Source organism: Ochotona curzoniae, unplaced genomic scaffold (genome assembly GCF_017591425.1).
Source record: "Ochotona curzoniae isolate NIBS_2020 unplaced genomic scaffold, NIBS_Ocur_1.0 contig_883, whole genome shotgun sequence".
In the NCBI taxonomy this organism is placed as follows: Eukaryota; Metazoa; Chordata; class Mammalia; order Lagomorpha; family Ochotonidae; genus Ochotona; species Ochotona curzoniae.
In genome coordinates, this window is record NW_024466599.1 from 17,526,779 (window position 1) to 17,545,764 (window position 18,986).

The 18,986-nt window shown below is 39.3% G+C and overlaps 1 protein-coding gene across 5 annotated transcripts in view; it reads right to left on the reverse strand.

Moving 5' to 3' along the window:
• ASXL2 (ASXL transcriptional regulator 2) overlaps positions 1–18,986 on the reverse strand; it is a 136,583-nt gene that overhangs the window by 35,865 nt on the left and 81,732 nt on the right. For 4 of the 5 annotated variants that reach the window (XM_040992936.1, XM_040992935.1, XM_040992934.1 and 1 more), the window contains exons 4-5: positions 14,094–14,202; positions 10,126–10,276 (exon numbers count right to left, since the gene is read on the reverse strand). In XM_040992936.1, the coding sequence (XP_040848870.1) occupies positions 10,126–10,276; positions 14,094–14,202 (260 nt within the window). Of the gene's footprint in view, positions 1–221; positions 1,102–10,125; positions 10,277–14,093; positions 14,203–18,986 lie in introns of those variants that run through there. The other variant, XM_040992937.1, reaches the window with a different exon arrangement.

Consider the following 18,986-nt stretch of genomic DNA (forward strand, 5'->3'; position numbering starts at 1 on the left):
GATCTTCCTCCTCCCTTTTAACAGCTGATTGGAATTCCACCACATAGGTGTACCATAATTTCTTCCACCAGACAAGACAGTTACCTGGGTTTTTTCAGGTCTCTTGCTTTTATTATTGCCCTGTCATAAGCAAGGGTTCCTAAGGTATGGTGTCCAAAAGCATACTGTCACCACCTAAAACTATCAGAAATGCAGAGTATAGGGTGCCAGATCAGACTTACTGAGTCAGAAACTCTGGAGGTGAGGGCCCAGAATATCCATCAAGGTCTCCAGGTGACTCTACACGCTCAAGTCAGAGGCACTGGTCTTTGAGACGTTCTGTGCCTGTTACTTCAACTCTGAGATGGATCCTTTGAAGTGGATTGGCTAGGTCAGAAGATAGACTCAAGCTTCCAGAAGCATCAATGAAAAAAAAATCACATTTTAAAAAGAAACGTACTCATCTTTTCCTTTAGCACAGAATTTGATGTTTTGCATTTATCATTAGCTCTAATTTGGGGACATTTTAACATAGTAAATAGTATGATACATGACTAGTTTCATATTTTGGATATTCAGTTGACGCAATCCTTTTGCACATATCTTGCAAAGGTAATGTTGAGATTTTATTATTGTTCATGTTGTTAGTACAAGTGTATTCTCCAATAGTTTGACTGTCAACATCTGTAGGTTAGTTTTACTTAAGTCCTGCTATTTTCCTAATTCTCCTTTATCAACAGTTAAATCCTTTGATTCTCCTGCAAGGTATAAAAACCGTAATCTGAGAGTAGCTTTAGCATTTTTTTTTATGTCAGAGTCTTATTGTTTCTTACTCCAACTGCTTTTCTCTTGGCTTACCTGTAACAATACTTCTAACATAATGCTGAGAATGGAAACTGGGCCTTCAGTAAGATATTGACTTTTCAACTAAGTCATCACTTCAATTCCCAACCCTATCAAGTATTGAATGTGATCAAGTATTAATGTGATGATGATCACACCATTTTTCACATTAGTTATTAGTGTGATAACCAATTTTTCAGTAATTACAATGAGAAAATCTCATTTATGGCATATGATTTTTTTTCTTTTTCTTTCTTTTTTTTTTTAGATTTATTTCTTTCTACTGGAAAGTCGGATATACAGAGAGGAAGATCTTCTGTCCAATGATTCATGCCCCACGTGGCCACAACAGCTGAGTCAACCCGAAGCTAGGAGTCAGGAACCTCTTTTGGGTCTCCAACATGGGTGCAGGGTCCCAAGGCATTGGGCTGTACTCAACTGATTTCCCAGGCCATAAGCAGGGAGCTGGATGGGGAGCAGGACTGCCAGGATGAGAACTGGCACCCATATAGGATTCTGGTGTGTTCAAGGCAAGGACATTAACTGCTAGGCTACCACGCCGGGCCCTCACATATGATTTCAATTTGTAGTTGGAGTCCAAAAGAAAACATTTAAGATCTTGGGAATTAGACAGAGAGCACTCTGCAGATGAATCAGCACTTAAATACAGATGCCAGCACTGCACGTAGCAACTCAACTGGCCATACCACAAAGCTGGCCACTACCTTACTGACTTACTTTGAAGTCAATTTATTAAAAATCATTGTTCTCCTTTTAAATTTAGTAGTTTCCACTTTATTCTTATTGTAATTCTTAATTTTACTACTTTTTTTCCTTTTTAGCTATTTTTATTTTCCCTATAATGACAAGGAGTATTTATTATTTATTTGAAAATCAGAGAGAGAGGGAGAGACAAAGGTATCTTCCATCTACTGGTTCACTCCCCAGATGACCACCAATAGCCAGAGGTGGGCCAGGATGAAGCCCGGAGCCAGAACTTCTTTAAGATTGCCCACGTAGAGAACAGGGGCCCAAACACCTGGGCCATCCTATGTTGCTTTTCTCACGGGCATTAGCAGGAAGCTAGATTGGAAGTGGAGCAATTGGGATTTGAACCAATGCCTATATGTGGCTATAGATCTGTTGGTAGCAGCTGTATCCGTTGTGCTACAATGCTGGCCCCTATATACATTTTTTTAAAGCAGATTTACTTATTTTTGTTGGAAAGGCAAATCATAATTTACAGAGAGGAGGCAAGACAGAGACAAAGACCTTTCACGTGCTGGTTCACTTCCCAAGTGGCCATAATGCCTGGAGCTGAGCCAATCCAAAGACAGGAGCTTCTTCCAGGTCTCCCATGTGGTTGCAGGGTCCCAAGGCTTCAGTTTATCCTCTACTGCTTCCTGAGCCCAGAAGCAGGGAGCTGGATAAGAAGTGGAGCAACTGGGACATGAACTGGTGCCCATATGGGATCCCATTGCATGCAAAATGAGGATTTAGTCACCGAGCCATTCCATCAGACCCCCTTTACACTTTTTTAAAGTAATGATTTATTTATCTGAAAGTCAGAGGCACACAGAAACAGGGAGAGACATACAGAAAGAAGCATCTTCCATCCATAAATTCACTCCTCAGATGGCTGTGCAACGGCTGTGGGGCAGAACTAAGAAGAGCTTTTACCGAGTTTGCCACATGAGTGGGAGGGGTCTAAGTTCTTTGGCCATATTCCACTGTTTTTTTTTTCCAGGCTATCAGCAGAGAAACAGATTGGAAATGGAGCAGCTAGGACAGAAGTCAACGCCCAAATAAGATGCCAGCGTGGCAGGTGGACACTTTTACTGGCTATGCCACAATGCTGGCTCTGACAAAAGGTAGTTTATGCAATGAAGTTTCCTGGTAATTGCTTTGGCTATAGTTAGTAAGTTCTGATTCAAAACTTCTTTAATATTTTGGAACTATGCTTTTTAATCCTTATGATCAAGAGAAATTTAAGAAATTTATCATCATGTTTAAAAGCTTTACAGCTCCTTTTGTTCATCTTAGTATTATCCCATATATTTTCATTATTGAGAATTTGATGTTTTTGCTGAGGTCTAAAACGTGATAAATTCTTGCAAATATTCTAGTTGTATCTGAATTGAAAAGACTTCTCTATTGCAGAAATACATATTGATATGTATACATAAAACCACCTCCTCACTGATCACTTACGTGTTCAATTTTCTATTTTCTCTTGATGCTTCAAACTGAGAGGAATATAAACACTTTTTAAAATATAAGACTTCTATCAATATAGGCTCATTATTAGATCATTAAAATGAGTCCAAAGCTATAGCATGTTGAATTTCCACAATCAGAAAGACACCATGAACCAGCACTAATGCCAAGAAGCAAAATGCTGTCCTAGCAACCCTTCTAGTCACGCTGGCAACTACTGTAAAATATCCAATCTAACAACTTCTAAGCACACTAATGAGACGTTTCTATAACCTATCAAAAGTGTTAAAAACCAAATAAAACTCTAGAATAGACAGAGAACAACAAGGAAAGCTTGGAATCAGATAGGAAATGCATAGCGTGGGACACAAAGATTGGTTACTCCTCACCAGGGTATTGAGGATTTCTATGCACTCCCCTCCTAAAACTGTTCTGCACCTAAACTGTTGACATACGCCTTGTTAGAGTTATGAGCCAGTCTAGACTACCCGTGGGAAAAAAAAAAGCCAAGTTCAGCAAAATTATACTTCAACACTATATAATGCTAAATAATATAATGAAAATAGACACAAGACAGCTGAATAGTAATCTATAGCCATTTTAAGGTGTATAGAACCCGCTTGTATATAAACTAAAATTGAAATGTCAACGAAGGAGTCACAGGATGTGGTAAAGAACTTGCATTTTTTTTTAATATGTTGGTTACTCAATACTATGTCAATTAATTCCATAACATTATAAATTGTTGCTGATGTTATGTCAGGGCTTTTAATTGATAGGGATGATACTCTGCCGTCTCTACCTTCAGACCAGGGATGGTCTCCCCCAAGAAGCCATTGAATTTGTCTGGACAATAAGATGCTGGACTCTATGCTTGGTATATGCTTGCAATGAAAGAATCTCATGTGAACTTGAACTTGGGTAATGTAACAAAGTGGAGGAATCCACCATGGGGGAAGGGTTTATGGAGGGGTGGGGGGAATCCCAGTACCTATAAAACTGTGTCACATAATGCAATGCAATCAATAAAAAAAATTCATATAAATCAAATCACACTTATACTTCTGATCAAACAATGTACAGTGTAGCCACTTTCTTGTGTGTGTGTGTAAAAATGCATCAGATTCTTTAAATTGAACAGTGTTCTGTCACAATGTATGGAAATTTCACTTATTTTTCATGATTACCATTACTAGGTATTGTCACTCTTTAATTTAGGGGTCAGTGAGGATGTAATAGCATTCTATGTGGTTGTTTTCCCATGATGGTTGACAGAATTGGGTTCTTTTCATTAATATTTATTTGGATTATCATCTTTTTACAACACTTATTCTTGTTTTTTTCTCAATGACAAATATATTTCTTCATATATTCCTTGGTTGAAAACATTTCTTGCAGTAAGTCTTCCTTCTCTGTGGCTTACCTATTCATTCTCTTAAAGTTATCTCTGGATTAATGCACTCGTTTATTTTAATGTACTTCAACAATGTCCTGAAGAAAAGTGACTACTACTGACTTATAGAGAGTTTCCTCCATGTGTGTTTAGGCATTTTTTGTGTGCACATTTCTTTTTAAATTTTTAACATTGACTTATTTTTTTGAAAGACAGAGCAACAGAAATAGAGATCATCCATTTACCGATTCATTCCCTAAATGGTAAAATGGCCTCACTGCTCAAGACAGGAGACACATCTTGGTCTCCCATGTGGGTGGCAGGGGTCCAAGCACCTGCTAGTCTTCTGCTTTTCCCAGGCACATTAGCATTAGCAGGGAGTTGGATGAGAAGGGGAATGGTTGGAACATATACTGGCATCACAATGCCAGTCACAGCATGCACATTTAAATAGAAGTTCTATTGTTTAATTTCTCTCATTAGATCTAAAAACTATCTGGAAATTTCTGTATTATATGAAGATTATTATTTATTTTACTGGCCTTCCCTATATGGATAATAAATTAACTAGCATCATTTAAAAAAAAAAAAGAGCTTTCCTATTTGCTAGTTTACTCTCCAAATGGCTGCAAAGGCCACAGCTGAGTCAATCTGAAGCTGGGAGCCAGGAACACAAGAACCTGGAGCTATCCTGTGCTGCTTTCCCAGACCATTAGTAGGGAGATGGATTGGAAAGCAGAACAACTAGGACTTGAACCAGCACCCATAGGCAATGACAGTGTCGCAGTCAGAGGATTAGCCTGGTGAGCCACAGTGTTGGCTCTGGGAATATTTTATTTTTAATTAATACTTAGCATAAAAGTGAAAAATATACAATTCTTTGGTTTTTGTAAATAAAACGTTAAATAAAACTGCCTAAAATGTAAAAGATCAAAACAAAAGTATTCTTCAACAGAGATATGACTTTGGTTATTGTAAACCAATTACTAGTAATATTTTTTTAAAGGTACTCCAACGTGTGCTGTTCAACAAATTAATAAACAAAATTCTCATTTAAGAACGAACCTTACATGACATTTTAAAAAACTTTTTCATATGAACATGTAGATAACAAAATTCTGATCAGAAAATCAACAATTATTATTTAAGAACTTGAAAAAAATTACAGACAAAACCAAAACAATCTAGTGGAGAAATTAATCCTTAGGTATTTGCAGAACATCAAAAATTATTTTTACACATTATCAGAATTACTTTCAGACAGGTTACTGAAGGACTTATAGGTAGCTCTATATTATGTACACACAGAGTAAAAGTCCAGAAGGTACTCTTTCAGATGCACTAAAGTATTGAGAATTTCCTATTTCAACAGATTTTAATGCTATCAAACATGCTCAAAATGATCTAGATCATTATTGCTAAATGCATTTGAGCTATGCTTTAGTAAATAATGTATGGCTTAAAATTCTATTTTCTCCTGAAAACATTTAATGGGTCCTTATTCAGTATTAGAGATGGCCAGAGACAATGAAGTAGTAGTAATAAAATGGAACAGTAAGAATTACACAGTCATTCTTAGACAGTTTGGGACCAGTACAGTGATGTAGTAAACTAATCCTCCACCTGTGGTGCTGGCATCCCATATGGGAACCAGTTCTAGTATCAGCTGCTCCCTGCTTGTATACTGGGGGTGAGGAGTGTAGCGGGGAAGTTCCCAGTTCTTGGAACCCCTGCACCCAAGGGAGAGACCTGGAAGAAGCCTAGCTCCTGGCATCAGATTGTCTCAGCTCCAACCTCTGTGGGAATGAACCAGCAGATGGATGATCCCTTCCTGTCTATCCATCCCTTCCTGTCTATCCATCTCTGTGTAAATTTGCCTTTCAAAAGTAAATAAATCTAAACAAAAGGAAAGAAAAGAACTGATAGTTTAAGGACTGGTTATGACTGATGTTTCCAAAATCATGGCTGTCTTCAACCATGATACTGCTGGGGTGGATGTTGTGGCACAATGAGTTGAACTCTCAGTGGAGATAATGCTCACGTCCCATATAAGAGTGCCTTGCTACTCCACTTCTGCCGTGGCTTCTGCTGATGCTGCTCAAAGCAGCAGACGCTGCTCAAGTGTCTGGGCCCCTCTCACACAAGTGGGCTATCTGGAAGAAGTTCTGGGCTCCTGCTTCCAATCAGACCCAGCCCTGGCTATTGCAGGCATCTGGGAAGGAAGCCAGCAGCTGGATCTTTCTCTCTCACTCTCACATTTCAAATGGATGAAAACAAACAATAACACTTTAAAAAGTCTAAACACACACACACACACAGAGTACAGCTTCTCTTGAAGGAGAGGTTTTATTCTAACAGACTTTCTTAGAGAAATTTCATTTCTTGAAGGAACAGATTTCTAGTTCTCTAAGGCAGTTCTGCCATACCAAACACACTGGACATCTGTGCTTCTTGACCACTTTCAAAGTTTTACAACCAAAATGCGAAAGGCCAATCCTGCACACCTTTCCCTGTTTCTGGATACTCTGACTATCCAGAACCTAACAATGCAGCCAAACTTAACACAAGACAGATTAACACTTCCAACTCTGCCACCAGCAGATAGCCACAAGGAAAACAGAAGAAGTCCCAGAGGGCTCTACCCACCAGAATGAACTTGGCCCAACAGGAGTCCAGCTCCCAGTATACTTCTCAAATGAGAAGTCCTCCTCCTCCTTCCATAACTTAACACATATACAGCAGGGGAGCAAGAGGAACTGTATTTTTTAAACAACTTTGGACACAAGATATATCAAATTGTTGATTTAAAGCAATACTAAACAGCAAAATGTCATCAGTTATGTTCCCAATTAAAATTTTTATAGTGAAAAGCTATATTTTGCACAATTAAATTTTATAAGACACTTTAATAGCATTCCCGAAGTCCCGTAAAACTTTTCTCAAACAGAAGATAAAAACTCTGCTTCTGCAGTTACTTCATACTGCAATACTGCCATCTTATTTAGGAGAAAGGGGGATTTTATTCAGCAGTGCCTATAACAAATAAAGAGAAACCATTGATCTTATTAATAATTTTTTCTGGAGTTATTCCACCTTACCTTGTCCTGAGATTCCATAAAAGTTCTTCTTTCAACATTGTTTCCTATCTGAAAACTAGAAACCCAAACTATAAATTCTTCCACTTTAACACAGAAATCAATAAACCACTGTTAATATACTGCTGAATTTCAAAGCTCTATTCTCTGTTCCTTGTCTGTTGGCTGAAACAGACACATACATAAAGAGTTTCTACAGATTTTCAGCTAGAAGCATCCATTTTGCTGTCCAAGATCTTTATTTCTGTACATAAAGGAAGTGGGTTTTGATACTATCTCAGTGTTCTTCCGGTCTTAAAACATACTTGAAATAAAGTGATGTCAGATTTAGAGTAAAAGTTCTAATGAAGAAAAAGTGATCAGCAGGGTGTGTTTTCCCCATACCGACAACTGCAACTTTGAGTTTTTTCACTGTATTCTGAGATATTCCAAACATACCAAAAATGTATATGGAACATACATGCTATTGATATGAGTCCTAGGAAAGATGCGTATTCAATGAGACTAAATGCTTGCAATGAATCCAGTTCTTGAACTGTTGAAGGTTCTTAAGTAAAAATGAATTATACATGAGAAAATATGTCTCTCTCACCTCAATTTCCAAACCCTTTTCTCAGCTTGATAAGCACCTGCAACCAGGAAATAACTTTACTGATCATCTCAGCTCACACTAAACTCAGAAAATATAATCAATACTATGATCATCTCTACAAGAGAGGAATGCATCAAAGGCAGATCAAAACAAATTAAAGGGATCCAATTTTGAGGCTGACACTGCTTTGTAGTTTCACATTTGTCTGTTTATTTAATAGGCAGCATAACAGGACCCAGCATGGTGGCCTAGCGGCGAAAGTGCTTGCCTTGAATGGGCTGGGATCCCATATGGGCGCCGGTTCTAATCCTGGCAGCCCTGCTTCCCATCCAGCTCCCTGCTTGTGGCCTGGGAAAGCAGTAGAAGACGGCCCAAAGCTTTGGGACCCTGCACCCATATGGGAGACCCGGAGGAAGCTCTGGACTCCTGGCTCTGGATCGGTGCAGCTCCAACTGTTGCAGTCACTTGGTGGACTGAATCATCGGACAGGAGATCTTTGGCTCTGTCTCTCCTCCTCTCTATATATCTGACTTTCTGTATATTTGACTTTCCAATAAAAACAGAATAAATCTTTAAAAAAAAACCCTACCACAAACCTAAAAACAAGACAAATTTAAACCTCCTAGAAGGTAAAAAAGGAAAAAGCCTTCCCAACACCAAAGATACAACCCTAGACTTCCTAAAATTCAGAATTTCTGCTATATGAAAAGGAAACTGCCAAGAAAGCAAGAGAACAAACCATAAATTCGGAGAATTGGAAAAAAAAGTACCTACTTATGTAAACTGACAATAGGAATATTATCCAAAATATACAAAGAACTCATAAAGCTCAACAATTAAGAAATGGCTTGATTTGCAATGAGCCAAAGACCTGAACAGACATCTCACCAAAGAACATACAGTATACGGAAAGATGCTTCACAATTCATGTTTTCCAGAAAACACAAATGAAAAGGATAATATATCTGTTAGATCAGCTGGATTCTAGAACACTAACACAAGCAAAGATGCAAATACAGAATGAAGCAACTCTTGCTCATTGTTGGTGCGAATGAAAAATGGCACAGCTACTTTGAAAACAGTTCGGCAGTTTCTTACAAAACACTAAACAGACTCATACCATATGATCCAGCAATCACACTCCTTGATATTCACTCACAAAAAATGCACACAGATGTTTAGGAGCAATTCATAACTGCCAAAACTGTGAAAAACCAAAATGCCTTTTATTGTGAGAAGATACTGTGTTACATGCAGATGATGGAATGCTAGTCCATGCTACAAAGAAATGAGCTATCAAGTCATGAAAAGACATAGAGCAATCTAAAATATACATTACTACAAAGAAGCCACTCTAAAAATGTTCCAAAAATATGACATTCTGCAAAAGGAAAAACTGTAGAGGCAGAGAAAAGAACAGTGGTTGCCAGGTGTTAAAGGGAAGGCAGAGATGAACAGCTGGAACACAAAGGATTCTAGGGCAATGAAACCATTCTGTGTGAAATTACAGTGAACAGACACGGAACACATGTCATTGTATATTATACATTTGTCCAAACCCACTGAACATAAACACTAAGTAAACCTAATCTAAACTGTGGGCTCTTAGCAATCATAGTCTCTCAGTGTAGGCTCATCACTTGGAACAAACACCGCTCTGATGGGGGACTCTTGAGGGTCGCGAGGCAGAGGGTACATGGAAAAAAAAATCTCTGTACCTTCTGTTCAGTTTATGGGTGACATAAAACTGCTCTTAAAAAGATAGCATTCTCTAAAACTCCTTGGTCACATTAGCCATACTTCAAGTGTTTGACAAGACTACGTAGCTAATGGCTACTGTGCTGTGCTGGACAATATAAATACACACATTTCCACCATCGCACAATACAGATTCAGAAGGCAAAGGGCAGGGACTGACTAACCTTGGGTCTGGGAAACAGGAACCACTAACAAGGGCATTGGACCCACAGCAATCAGGACTTCATTCAAGCATCAAGTCGTTTTACCTTTCCTTTTCCACCTGCTCTTTTTCCCCTCCTTGTTGCTGCCACCATCACTGCTGCTGCTGCTATTCTCAGAACTTTGGGAGTCAGACTGCCCATCACTGCTTTCTTCTGAGCCTTCTGAAAGCTCTTTGACCCCATCTGGCACATCTTTCTGCAAATGGAGACACCCAGTTAGGAGTCATCATCACCATTTCAGCAAACAGGGGTTCAATTTCCGATAGTCAACATTGCAACGAAATTGTATTGATTAACTTTCAGCATGATCAGATTCAGGAACAAAACCAGCAATAAGACTCAGTAACAGACCTAGCAATATTTATTGAATTCTTGTCACTTCTGTTTTTGGGTTAGATAAACTGATGTTTCTACTTGCATTCAAACATAAAATATATACACAATATTCAGAGAGGAGTACAAAACACAGACTTAAATTAGCAAAAGTTGGGTATATGAAAATCCAGCGAAGTGATGACATGTTCAGGACATTTAAAAAAAACTATATAATGATTTAATTAGACATGTTGCATGTCTGTGAGCGTAAGTACCATTGCATATTCTGAATTCAACTGGATGAATATCTTGCTATATAAGAGATAGTACATTACTTTAATTTAATTAGTTCCTAAATATTGGTTAGTATGTAATAAGGATCAAACTGAAATCATTGCTTTTTTTTAAAAAAAAAATTATGAATGTCTGGTTTCTGCACTTAAGTTAATGAGAATATTAATCAAAAAGAGTAATTCTGTCAGGGTTTTATTTGAAAGTTGTAACAGCTTAGTTTCAAGATCAAAGAAAAGCAAAAAGGTTTTCTGGTCTGTTCTTCCTAACTGTGCAGCCTGGGGCTCACCTTTTCATGCCACAGTTTTCCTGTCTCTAAGGTGAGGATAACAGGAACCACGTAAAAAGGCCATTATGAAATAAAATGAGCTAATTAACATAAAATGCTAACATTTACAACAGTGCCTGGCATAAAACCTTAATAAAATATTAGCTATTATGTATTTGTGTAATACATAAAAAATACACATTTAAAGGCATTACTGAATGTTATTTATAAGTTTATGAAATAATGGGTGGTTCTTCCCTCCATTAGTTTATTATGTATATAATTTTATAATTGTCTTATTTTTATATTCAGACTGAAAAACAACTCTGGCACACAAAAAATACCAAGTGACATTAACAAAACAGAAAACATGGGCTCAGCAGAATAGCCTAGTGGCTAAATCCTCGCCCTGTAACCACCAGGATTCTAATATGGGCACCGGTTTGCATCCCGGCTGCTCCACTTCCCCTCCAACCCCATTTGTAGCCTGGAAAAGCAGTAGAGGTCGGTCCAAAGCCTTGGGACCCTGCATCCACATAGGTGACCCAGAAGAAGCTTCTGGCTCCTGGCTTTGGATGGGTTCAGCTCCGGCCTGCTGCCACTTAGGGAGTGAGCCAGCAAATGGAGGATCTTTGTCTCTCCTTCTCTCTGTATATCTGCCTTTCCAATAAAAACAAATAAACCTAAACAACAACCAAAAAAGAAAGAAAGAGAAAGAAACATAGAAAATATGTGCAGCATCTGGAATAGGAAAAGAGGGAGTGAAATGAAGAGGGACTTGAGGCATGAGCAGCTGATTCTGTAGGGGCCACAGGATTAAGAAAAGGTAATTATATTTCAGGTATTTGTGAAAACTACAGGTCATATGTCTGCCAACCGATTCTTTAAATGCTACCTGGCATCTTAAAGTCTAGAAAACATGGGGTGTATATTTTACCCCCCTCTTAACTCAGGGTCATTGTCTTCCAAACAAGCATAACCACTTTTTCCACTGCTTCATCCTTAAATCCATCTATTTGAATCATTCTCCCACACATGGATTTCATTGTGTAATTCAGAAAGACCTCTTCCATCTATTATCAGTACCACTACCTGTACCACACACACCAAACTGCTCTGTCAGGCTGTCAAAGGCCTCCACTGAATACTTCCTAACATTTACTCTATCTTGACACCTTAACAAACAAGCCCCCATGTGGCTCATAACTCAACTTTCAAAATACATTCTGAATCCTTCTGGCTGTGCCTTTAGGCTTAAGACAGTACCCCAGAAGGCCCTTCCTCCTATTATTTATCTGTCAAAGCCCAGAGGGCATACAAGAATCCTTTTATTCAAAATCAACATTTACTCCTCCTCATCATCCCAGTACTTCAGAGAACAGTGCTTTGTGAGTATACCAGTCTCTTAGTAGCTACAGTATAAACCTCAAGAAACCCACAGCTGATCCTGCCTTACAGGTGCATGGTTTTAGCCTGGGTGTGGAATCAGGACATGATAAATAAACATCTGGTCTCTGACTATGGTTCCTGAAGAGAGAGGAAAACTTCTAAAACCTTTGTATTTTGTTGAGCAATAGCAGCATTGGGACAATTTCATGTCCTGATACTTGGTCCTTCGTCTAGGAGCTCCCAAATCTCGAGAATTTCCTGGGTGACAGGAACATCTCTGTTGGCCCTGCTTTATGGGACCTGCCACCCCCTCCAGGGAGTTTCAAGAGATGAGGTGAAGTTGAGGACCCCCAGCGGGTGCCTGCTGGAGGGAACGCTTGGTGTGCAGGAAGAAACTCCTACAGATCTAGAGGTAAAGTGCAGTACCTCAGCAAAATCACTGGCTTTTTTCCTACAACTATTAACACAGGAGGTACTTAATGAGTATTTTTTAAAAAACAATATGGAAGGTCTAGAACAGTTAAAATCTTTTTTTAGTATATGTGCTGCTGAAGCGAGCACGAACAGTTAAAACCAAACCCAAATGTAGAAAGCACCATGTAGAAATTAAGCCCTTTTAACCTCAGAAAGTTTAACAAACTACAAAAAGGAGGTGCTCTACAACGGTCAGATCTTTTGACTATTGGCGGGCCACAGACAACCATGGGGCACAGTGATGACAAGAGCTAAGAGTTAAAAAGGCAGCAAGGACAGAGTGCCACATTGGCAAAGAACATAGACAAAGTCCCTACCAACTGAGCATTTGTGCTCCAGCTGATGATCAATGTCCTCTAGCTTGAGGGGGTGTAATCTCAACTCTACTTTAAGGGTGATCATGAACAGAGTCTGGCTGACCCAAACAATCTTTCAGGTGCAGCCACAAGGACTCAGCCAGACCAATGAAGCTGAGTCAGAACTCAGTGAGAACCTCCTCCTTTAGCTCCTGCAACACTTTCTATCCTACTGGGTGTTGGCAGAGTGGGGGGTAAAGAGTGACACTGTATGACAGCAAGAAAGCTCAACTAAGAATGAAACCAAAAGAGAAGTGCAGAGACCAATTCCCAAGGCATCATTTAAGTTCCTGTATCCAGCCTGGGCTTCCCTAGAACTTTCAGTTATGTGGGCAAATAAATCCTCTGTTCTGTTCAGGCTGACTTTGTTTTCCTGTTAGTAACTGAGAGATCACTGACAAATAATGGTCTCTTCTCAACACAGGGTAGAAAGAATATGGGCTTAGGGACTGAGACAGATCTGAGCTCCTATCCTGGCTGACACTATATGGTCAGCTTTAGGCAAGAAAATAGTCTCCTAAACATTGTCTTCACTATTAAAAAAAACAAAAAACAAAAAACCTGCTATCTGGAGTGGAGAAGTAAATGAGAAAGTGATCCACAGCATTTACTGTGGTATATACCACAGTAACTGTGATATTCAAATGCTGTAAGGCTCTTATAAAGATACTGTCAATAATTTTTGTTTTATCCTTTAAAGATAAAATCATATAAACAAATGAAAGCTACTCCTCTGATCTATTTATCCAGTTAAAAAAATTTTTTTAAATATATATAGGGGACAAGGTTGAAAACACTACTTCTTCCTAAAAATAAGCTCTAGAAAATCATAGCTCCATCTCAATTAATTAAATATTACTTATGAGTGGTCATTTCCTGTTTTTTTTTCTTTTTCAGTGATTCACCAACAACATATTTACCTTCAAAGTATACACTCCCATTCTACCTGGCACCTTATAAAAGATGCCCTCTTCACCCCGGGAGTTGGTGTGCAGCATTGCATTCAGGCATGCAAGAGGGGATGTCCCACTGCAAAACAAAATGATAATATGATGATGAAGGTACAATGATTACTTTCTTCTCCCAAATACCAGTTAACATTCACTTAAAATTAATTGGTAAGTAACACTTCATTGATTTATATATGCTTTATAAACTAACAAATGAGGAAAAAATACATCATTCTTTGATTGCGATCTAGCATTTACCAATTAACGCTAGAAAAATACAGAAAAGGGGCTAGCACTGTGAGGTAGTGGGTTAAGCATCTTATAAGGGTACACTGCTGCTCTACTTCCGACCCTGCTCATTATTAATGCACCTGAGAAAGTAGCAGGTGATGGCCTAAGTATGTTGGCCCCCACCGCACCAATATGGAGACCTAGATGAAGCGTGGGCCTCATCCAGTCCCAGTCACTGTGGTCATTCAAGGAGTGTACCAGCAAACTAAAGATCTCTCTCCTCTGTAACTCTGCCCTTAAAATAAAACATATGTTCAAAAAAAAATACACAAGCATCACAAGTATGTTCTAAAAGCAATGTTTTATTTAGCATTAGCTTTACAAATGAAAAAGTCAACAGAGAAAGAAAAGATCAAAGATTCAAAGAAGCAATATTTATCCTCTTGCATACTAATCCCCAAAACTAAACCTGATCTCTGAAACTCACAGGATGCCACGGTTTTTTGTATTTACATTTGCCATGAGATTACTGAAGAAAGGGCTTCAGCATGTCTATCTTGTATGTATAACTTAGTAATATATTAATTACTTCATTATGACTGTTATTTTTTAGAATTCCAGGTATAAAATAAACATTTGTCCTACCCCTTTCCTCCATGTCTCGACCCTCGCCGCCCTAATCAGAGGCCACGTGGGCATCTTGGTTCACGAACGTGCAGATACACATTTACGTACTGTACACATCATCATGTCAAACCAGTAACTACGTGGTGTCTTTGACAATCTGTTCCTCCAACCCCAGTGTTCCTGTGTTCCACAGTGAGTCAGCTCATCCTCACTCCATTTATTCTTTTCTCTGAAACTAGAGTAAGCCTTCAAAAACAAATCTGATAGTATTACCTCCTGCTTAACTTATAAGTCACTCATAATATCAATGTTCTTTAATTAAAGATTTATTCATTTTTATTATAAAGTCAGATTTATAGAGAGAAAGAGAGGCAGAGAGAAAGATCTTCTATCTGCTGGTAGCCACAACAGTCGATGCTGAGAAAACCTGAAGCCAAGAGCCAGAAGCTTCTTCCAGGTCTCCCACATGGGTATACGGTCCCCAGGATTTGGCCCATCTTCTACTGCTTTCCTATGCCACAGGCAGGAAGTTGAATGGGAAGTGCAGCAGCTAGGACTTGAACTAATGCCCGCATGGGATCCTAGTGTGTGTGCAACATGAAGACTTTAGCTGTTCGACTATCACACTGTGTATTGTCATAACATTCTTGAGATATGGTTCTGGGGGTAAGAGCTGGTGCGGTAGCCTAGTGGCTAAAGTCTTCACCTTGCATGTACCAGGATCCCATATGGGTGCCAGTTCAAATCCCGGCAGCTCCACTTCCCATCCAGCTCCCTGCTTGTGGCCTGGAAAGCAGTCAAGGAAGGCCCAAATCCTGGGGACCGTATACCCGTGTGGGAGACCTGGAAGAAGCTTCTGGCTCTTGGCTTCAGATCAGCTCAGTCTTGCTGTTGCCACTTGGGGAGTGAATCATTGGACAGAAGATCTTCCTCTTTTGTCTCACCTCCTCTTTGTATGTCTGACTTTCCAATAAAATAAATAAATCTTTAAAAAAAAGAGATACAATTCAAGATGATCAACATGATGTGTCCTTGGTCGCTGTCCTGCCCACTCTCCTCGGCTCCAGCAGTCTGTCCATCCGTAACTTACAGTTCCTCTGACTGATGCTTTTGTTGGCAATGACAACTCTCACTTGTTTTTCTTGCAAACTCCAATTCTCTCCAGATTTTTCTTCCATATCTTTTGCCTATAGAAGCCACTTTTCTAAAACAACTATAATTTATACCTAGAAACATTGTAAGAAAAATATTTAGTTTAACATTTGATTTCATAATGGGCTGGCCAGTGTCAATGGCAAGCAATCTTATTTAAAGTCTCTGGGAAGCATTTTTTTTCCTTCTATGTCTGAACCTGAAAACATCCAGCTCCCCAGTCTGCCAGCAACCAGCTTGCAATCATGATGGATGAGTCAGCTGAGAATGGAACAAAAAATAAGGAAGCAGAACTGAGATACGGATGAAACTGCTGAAGCAACTGATCAAACTGTCTGCTTTTTTCACTTACATTAAATGATGAATTTTTTCAATGTTTAAGTCAGTTTACATTGTGTTTCCTGTTATTTCAACTAAAAATATCCTGCCTGCTATAAAGCACCCCAATAAAACCACTGAAATTTATAGAGATGTGAAATGGAACATTCAAAGGTAATAAATCTCATGTTAACAAAAAAAAAAAATCACTTTTTGAATTCCCCAAATATATTAAATGAAAATATATCCAAGCATGTACAGATTATCCCAACAACTCATTCATCTTAATCTTTTTCCTAAATCTTGAACTTAAGGATTAAGAAGAAAACCAAGTTGGATCTAGAAACAAAAAGCCAAGCAGAGTCCTTGAATTACTGTTTGGAATTCATCATCCATTGTGTTATGTGGACCTTACAGTACAGAAGAGAAAGTTACACACAATTCCCTGCCACAGTGACACTGGGCTTGCCAAAGACTTTATTCCATCTACGAAATGACAGCCAACACGACAAAAGATGAAGTTAAAATGTGCTTCTAGGGGCCACCACCATGGCTGAGCCTCCACCTGCACTGCCAGCATCCCATGTGGGCACTGGTTTAGGTCCCTGCTGCTCCATTTCAGATGCAACTCCCTGCTTGTATTCTGGGAAAGCAGTGGAGAATGACCTTAAGGCCTTGGGGCCTTGCACCCATGTGGAATATCCAGGGGAGACTTCTGGCTCCTGGCTTTGAATTGGCTCAGCTCTGGCAATTGTAGCCTTTGAGGAGTAAACCAACGGATGGAATATCTCTGTTTTTCTATTTCTCCTTCTCTCTGTAACTCTGCCTTTCAAATAAAACAGATCCTTAAAAAAAAAAAAAAAGTGCTTGCATTGTTTTGGTTACATCTATGACTACCAGAGAGTAAGTCCCAACACTTGGCAAAGAGAGAGTAATCCAGAGCTTAGAGCCAGCTGCCAGCTCCCTGCTTGTAGCATGGGAAAGCAGTTGAGGATGGCTCAAAACCTTGGGACTCTCTACCCACATAGGTAACCAGGAGGAAGCTCTTAGCTCCTGGCTATAGATAAACTCAATCCCAGCCATTGAGGACACTTGGGGAGTGAACCAGCAGATGGAAGATCTTTCTCTCTGACCTCCTTCTCTGTAAAAATTTGCCTTGCCAATAAAAATAAAGCTTAAAAAAAAAAAGAAAACAAAACTACTGGACAAAGATAGAGAAACAAGAAACTTTGGGTAGTATCAAAGTATTTCTCCCTCCCTCCTGTAAGATGTTTATCAACTATGAATACAAAGGGGCAAAAGTTTTATCTTTACTACTATAAAACCTTGGGTGGGCACTGTGGCACAGCACATTAAGCCACCAGATGAGATACTTGCATCCTATATCAGAGTGCCAATTCCAGTATGAGCTACTCTGCTTCTGATCCAGCTTTCTCCAAACATATCCTGGAAGGCGCATATGACGGTTTAAGTGCTTGGACCCCTATTACCCACATGGAAAACCCAGATGGAGTTGCGTTTCCTGGGTTCAGCGTGGTCCAGCCTGGCTGCTGTATTTGGAGAGTGAACCAGATGGGAGATTTCTGCTTTTTTAATCTCTAATTCCATCTTTCAGGTAGATTAAAACATTTTAAAGGAAGCAGGTGGAAAATACTTGTAGTCATCACATAAACCAATACTGCAGGGAACTGAATTCATGTATGTTTCGCTATGATATAATAAAAAGAGACACATTAATTCTGTGACATTTCTACAAAATGTGAACTGCAATATGATCCGGGAAAATATGAAATATAACCAAATTAAGGCACAGTCCACACAACAGTTGGCCTACATGCAAAAACAAACAAACAAACAAACAAACAAACAAAAATAGTCAAGGGGCCTAGCAACATGGCTTAACAGGCTATTCCTCCACCTGCAAAGACCAGCATCCCATGTGGGTGTGGGTTCTAATCCTGGCCGTTCCACTTTCAATCCAGCTCTCCACTTAGGCCTAGAAAAGCAGCATAGATGGCCCAAGGTCTTGAGTCCATGCACCCATGAAGCTCCTGGCTTCAGATTGGTTCAGCTCCAGCTGTTACAGCCATTTGGAAACTGAATAATCAGATGGAAGATCTTTATCTCTCCTTCTTTCTGCAAGTCTGCCTTTCCAATTTAAATAAATAAATAAATCTTTTGTTTTTATTGGAAAGGCAGATATACAGAGAGGAGGAGTCAGAGAGGAAGATCCTCCGTCCAATGGTTCACTCCCCAAGTGACTGCAATGGCTGTTGCTGAGCCGATCCAAAGCCAGGAGCTGTTCCAGGTCTCCCATGCAGGTGCAGGGTCCCAAGGCTTTGGGCCATCCTCGACTGCTTTCCCAGGCCACAGGCAGGGAGCTGGATGGGACTAGAATAGGCAACCATATGAAATCCTTGCGCGTGTAAGGCGAGGACTTTAACCACTATGCTATCGTGCTGGGCCCATAAATATATCTTTTTTTTTAAAATTTTTTTTAAAGATTTATTTTTATTATTATTATTATTTTTTTAT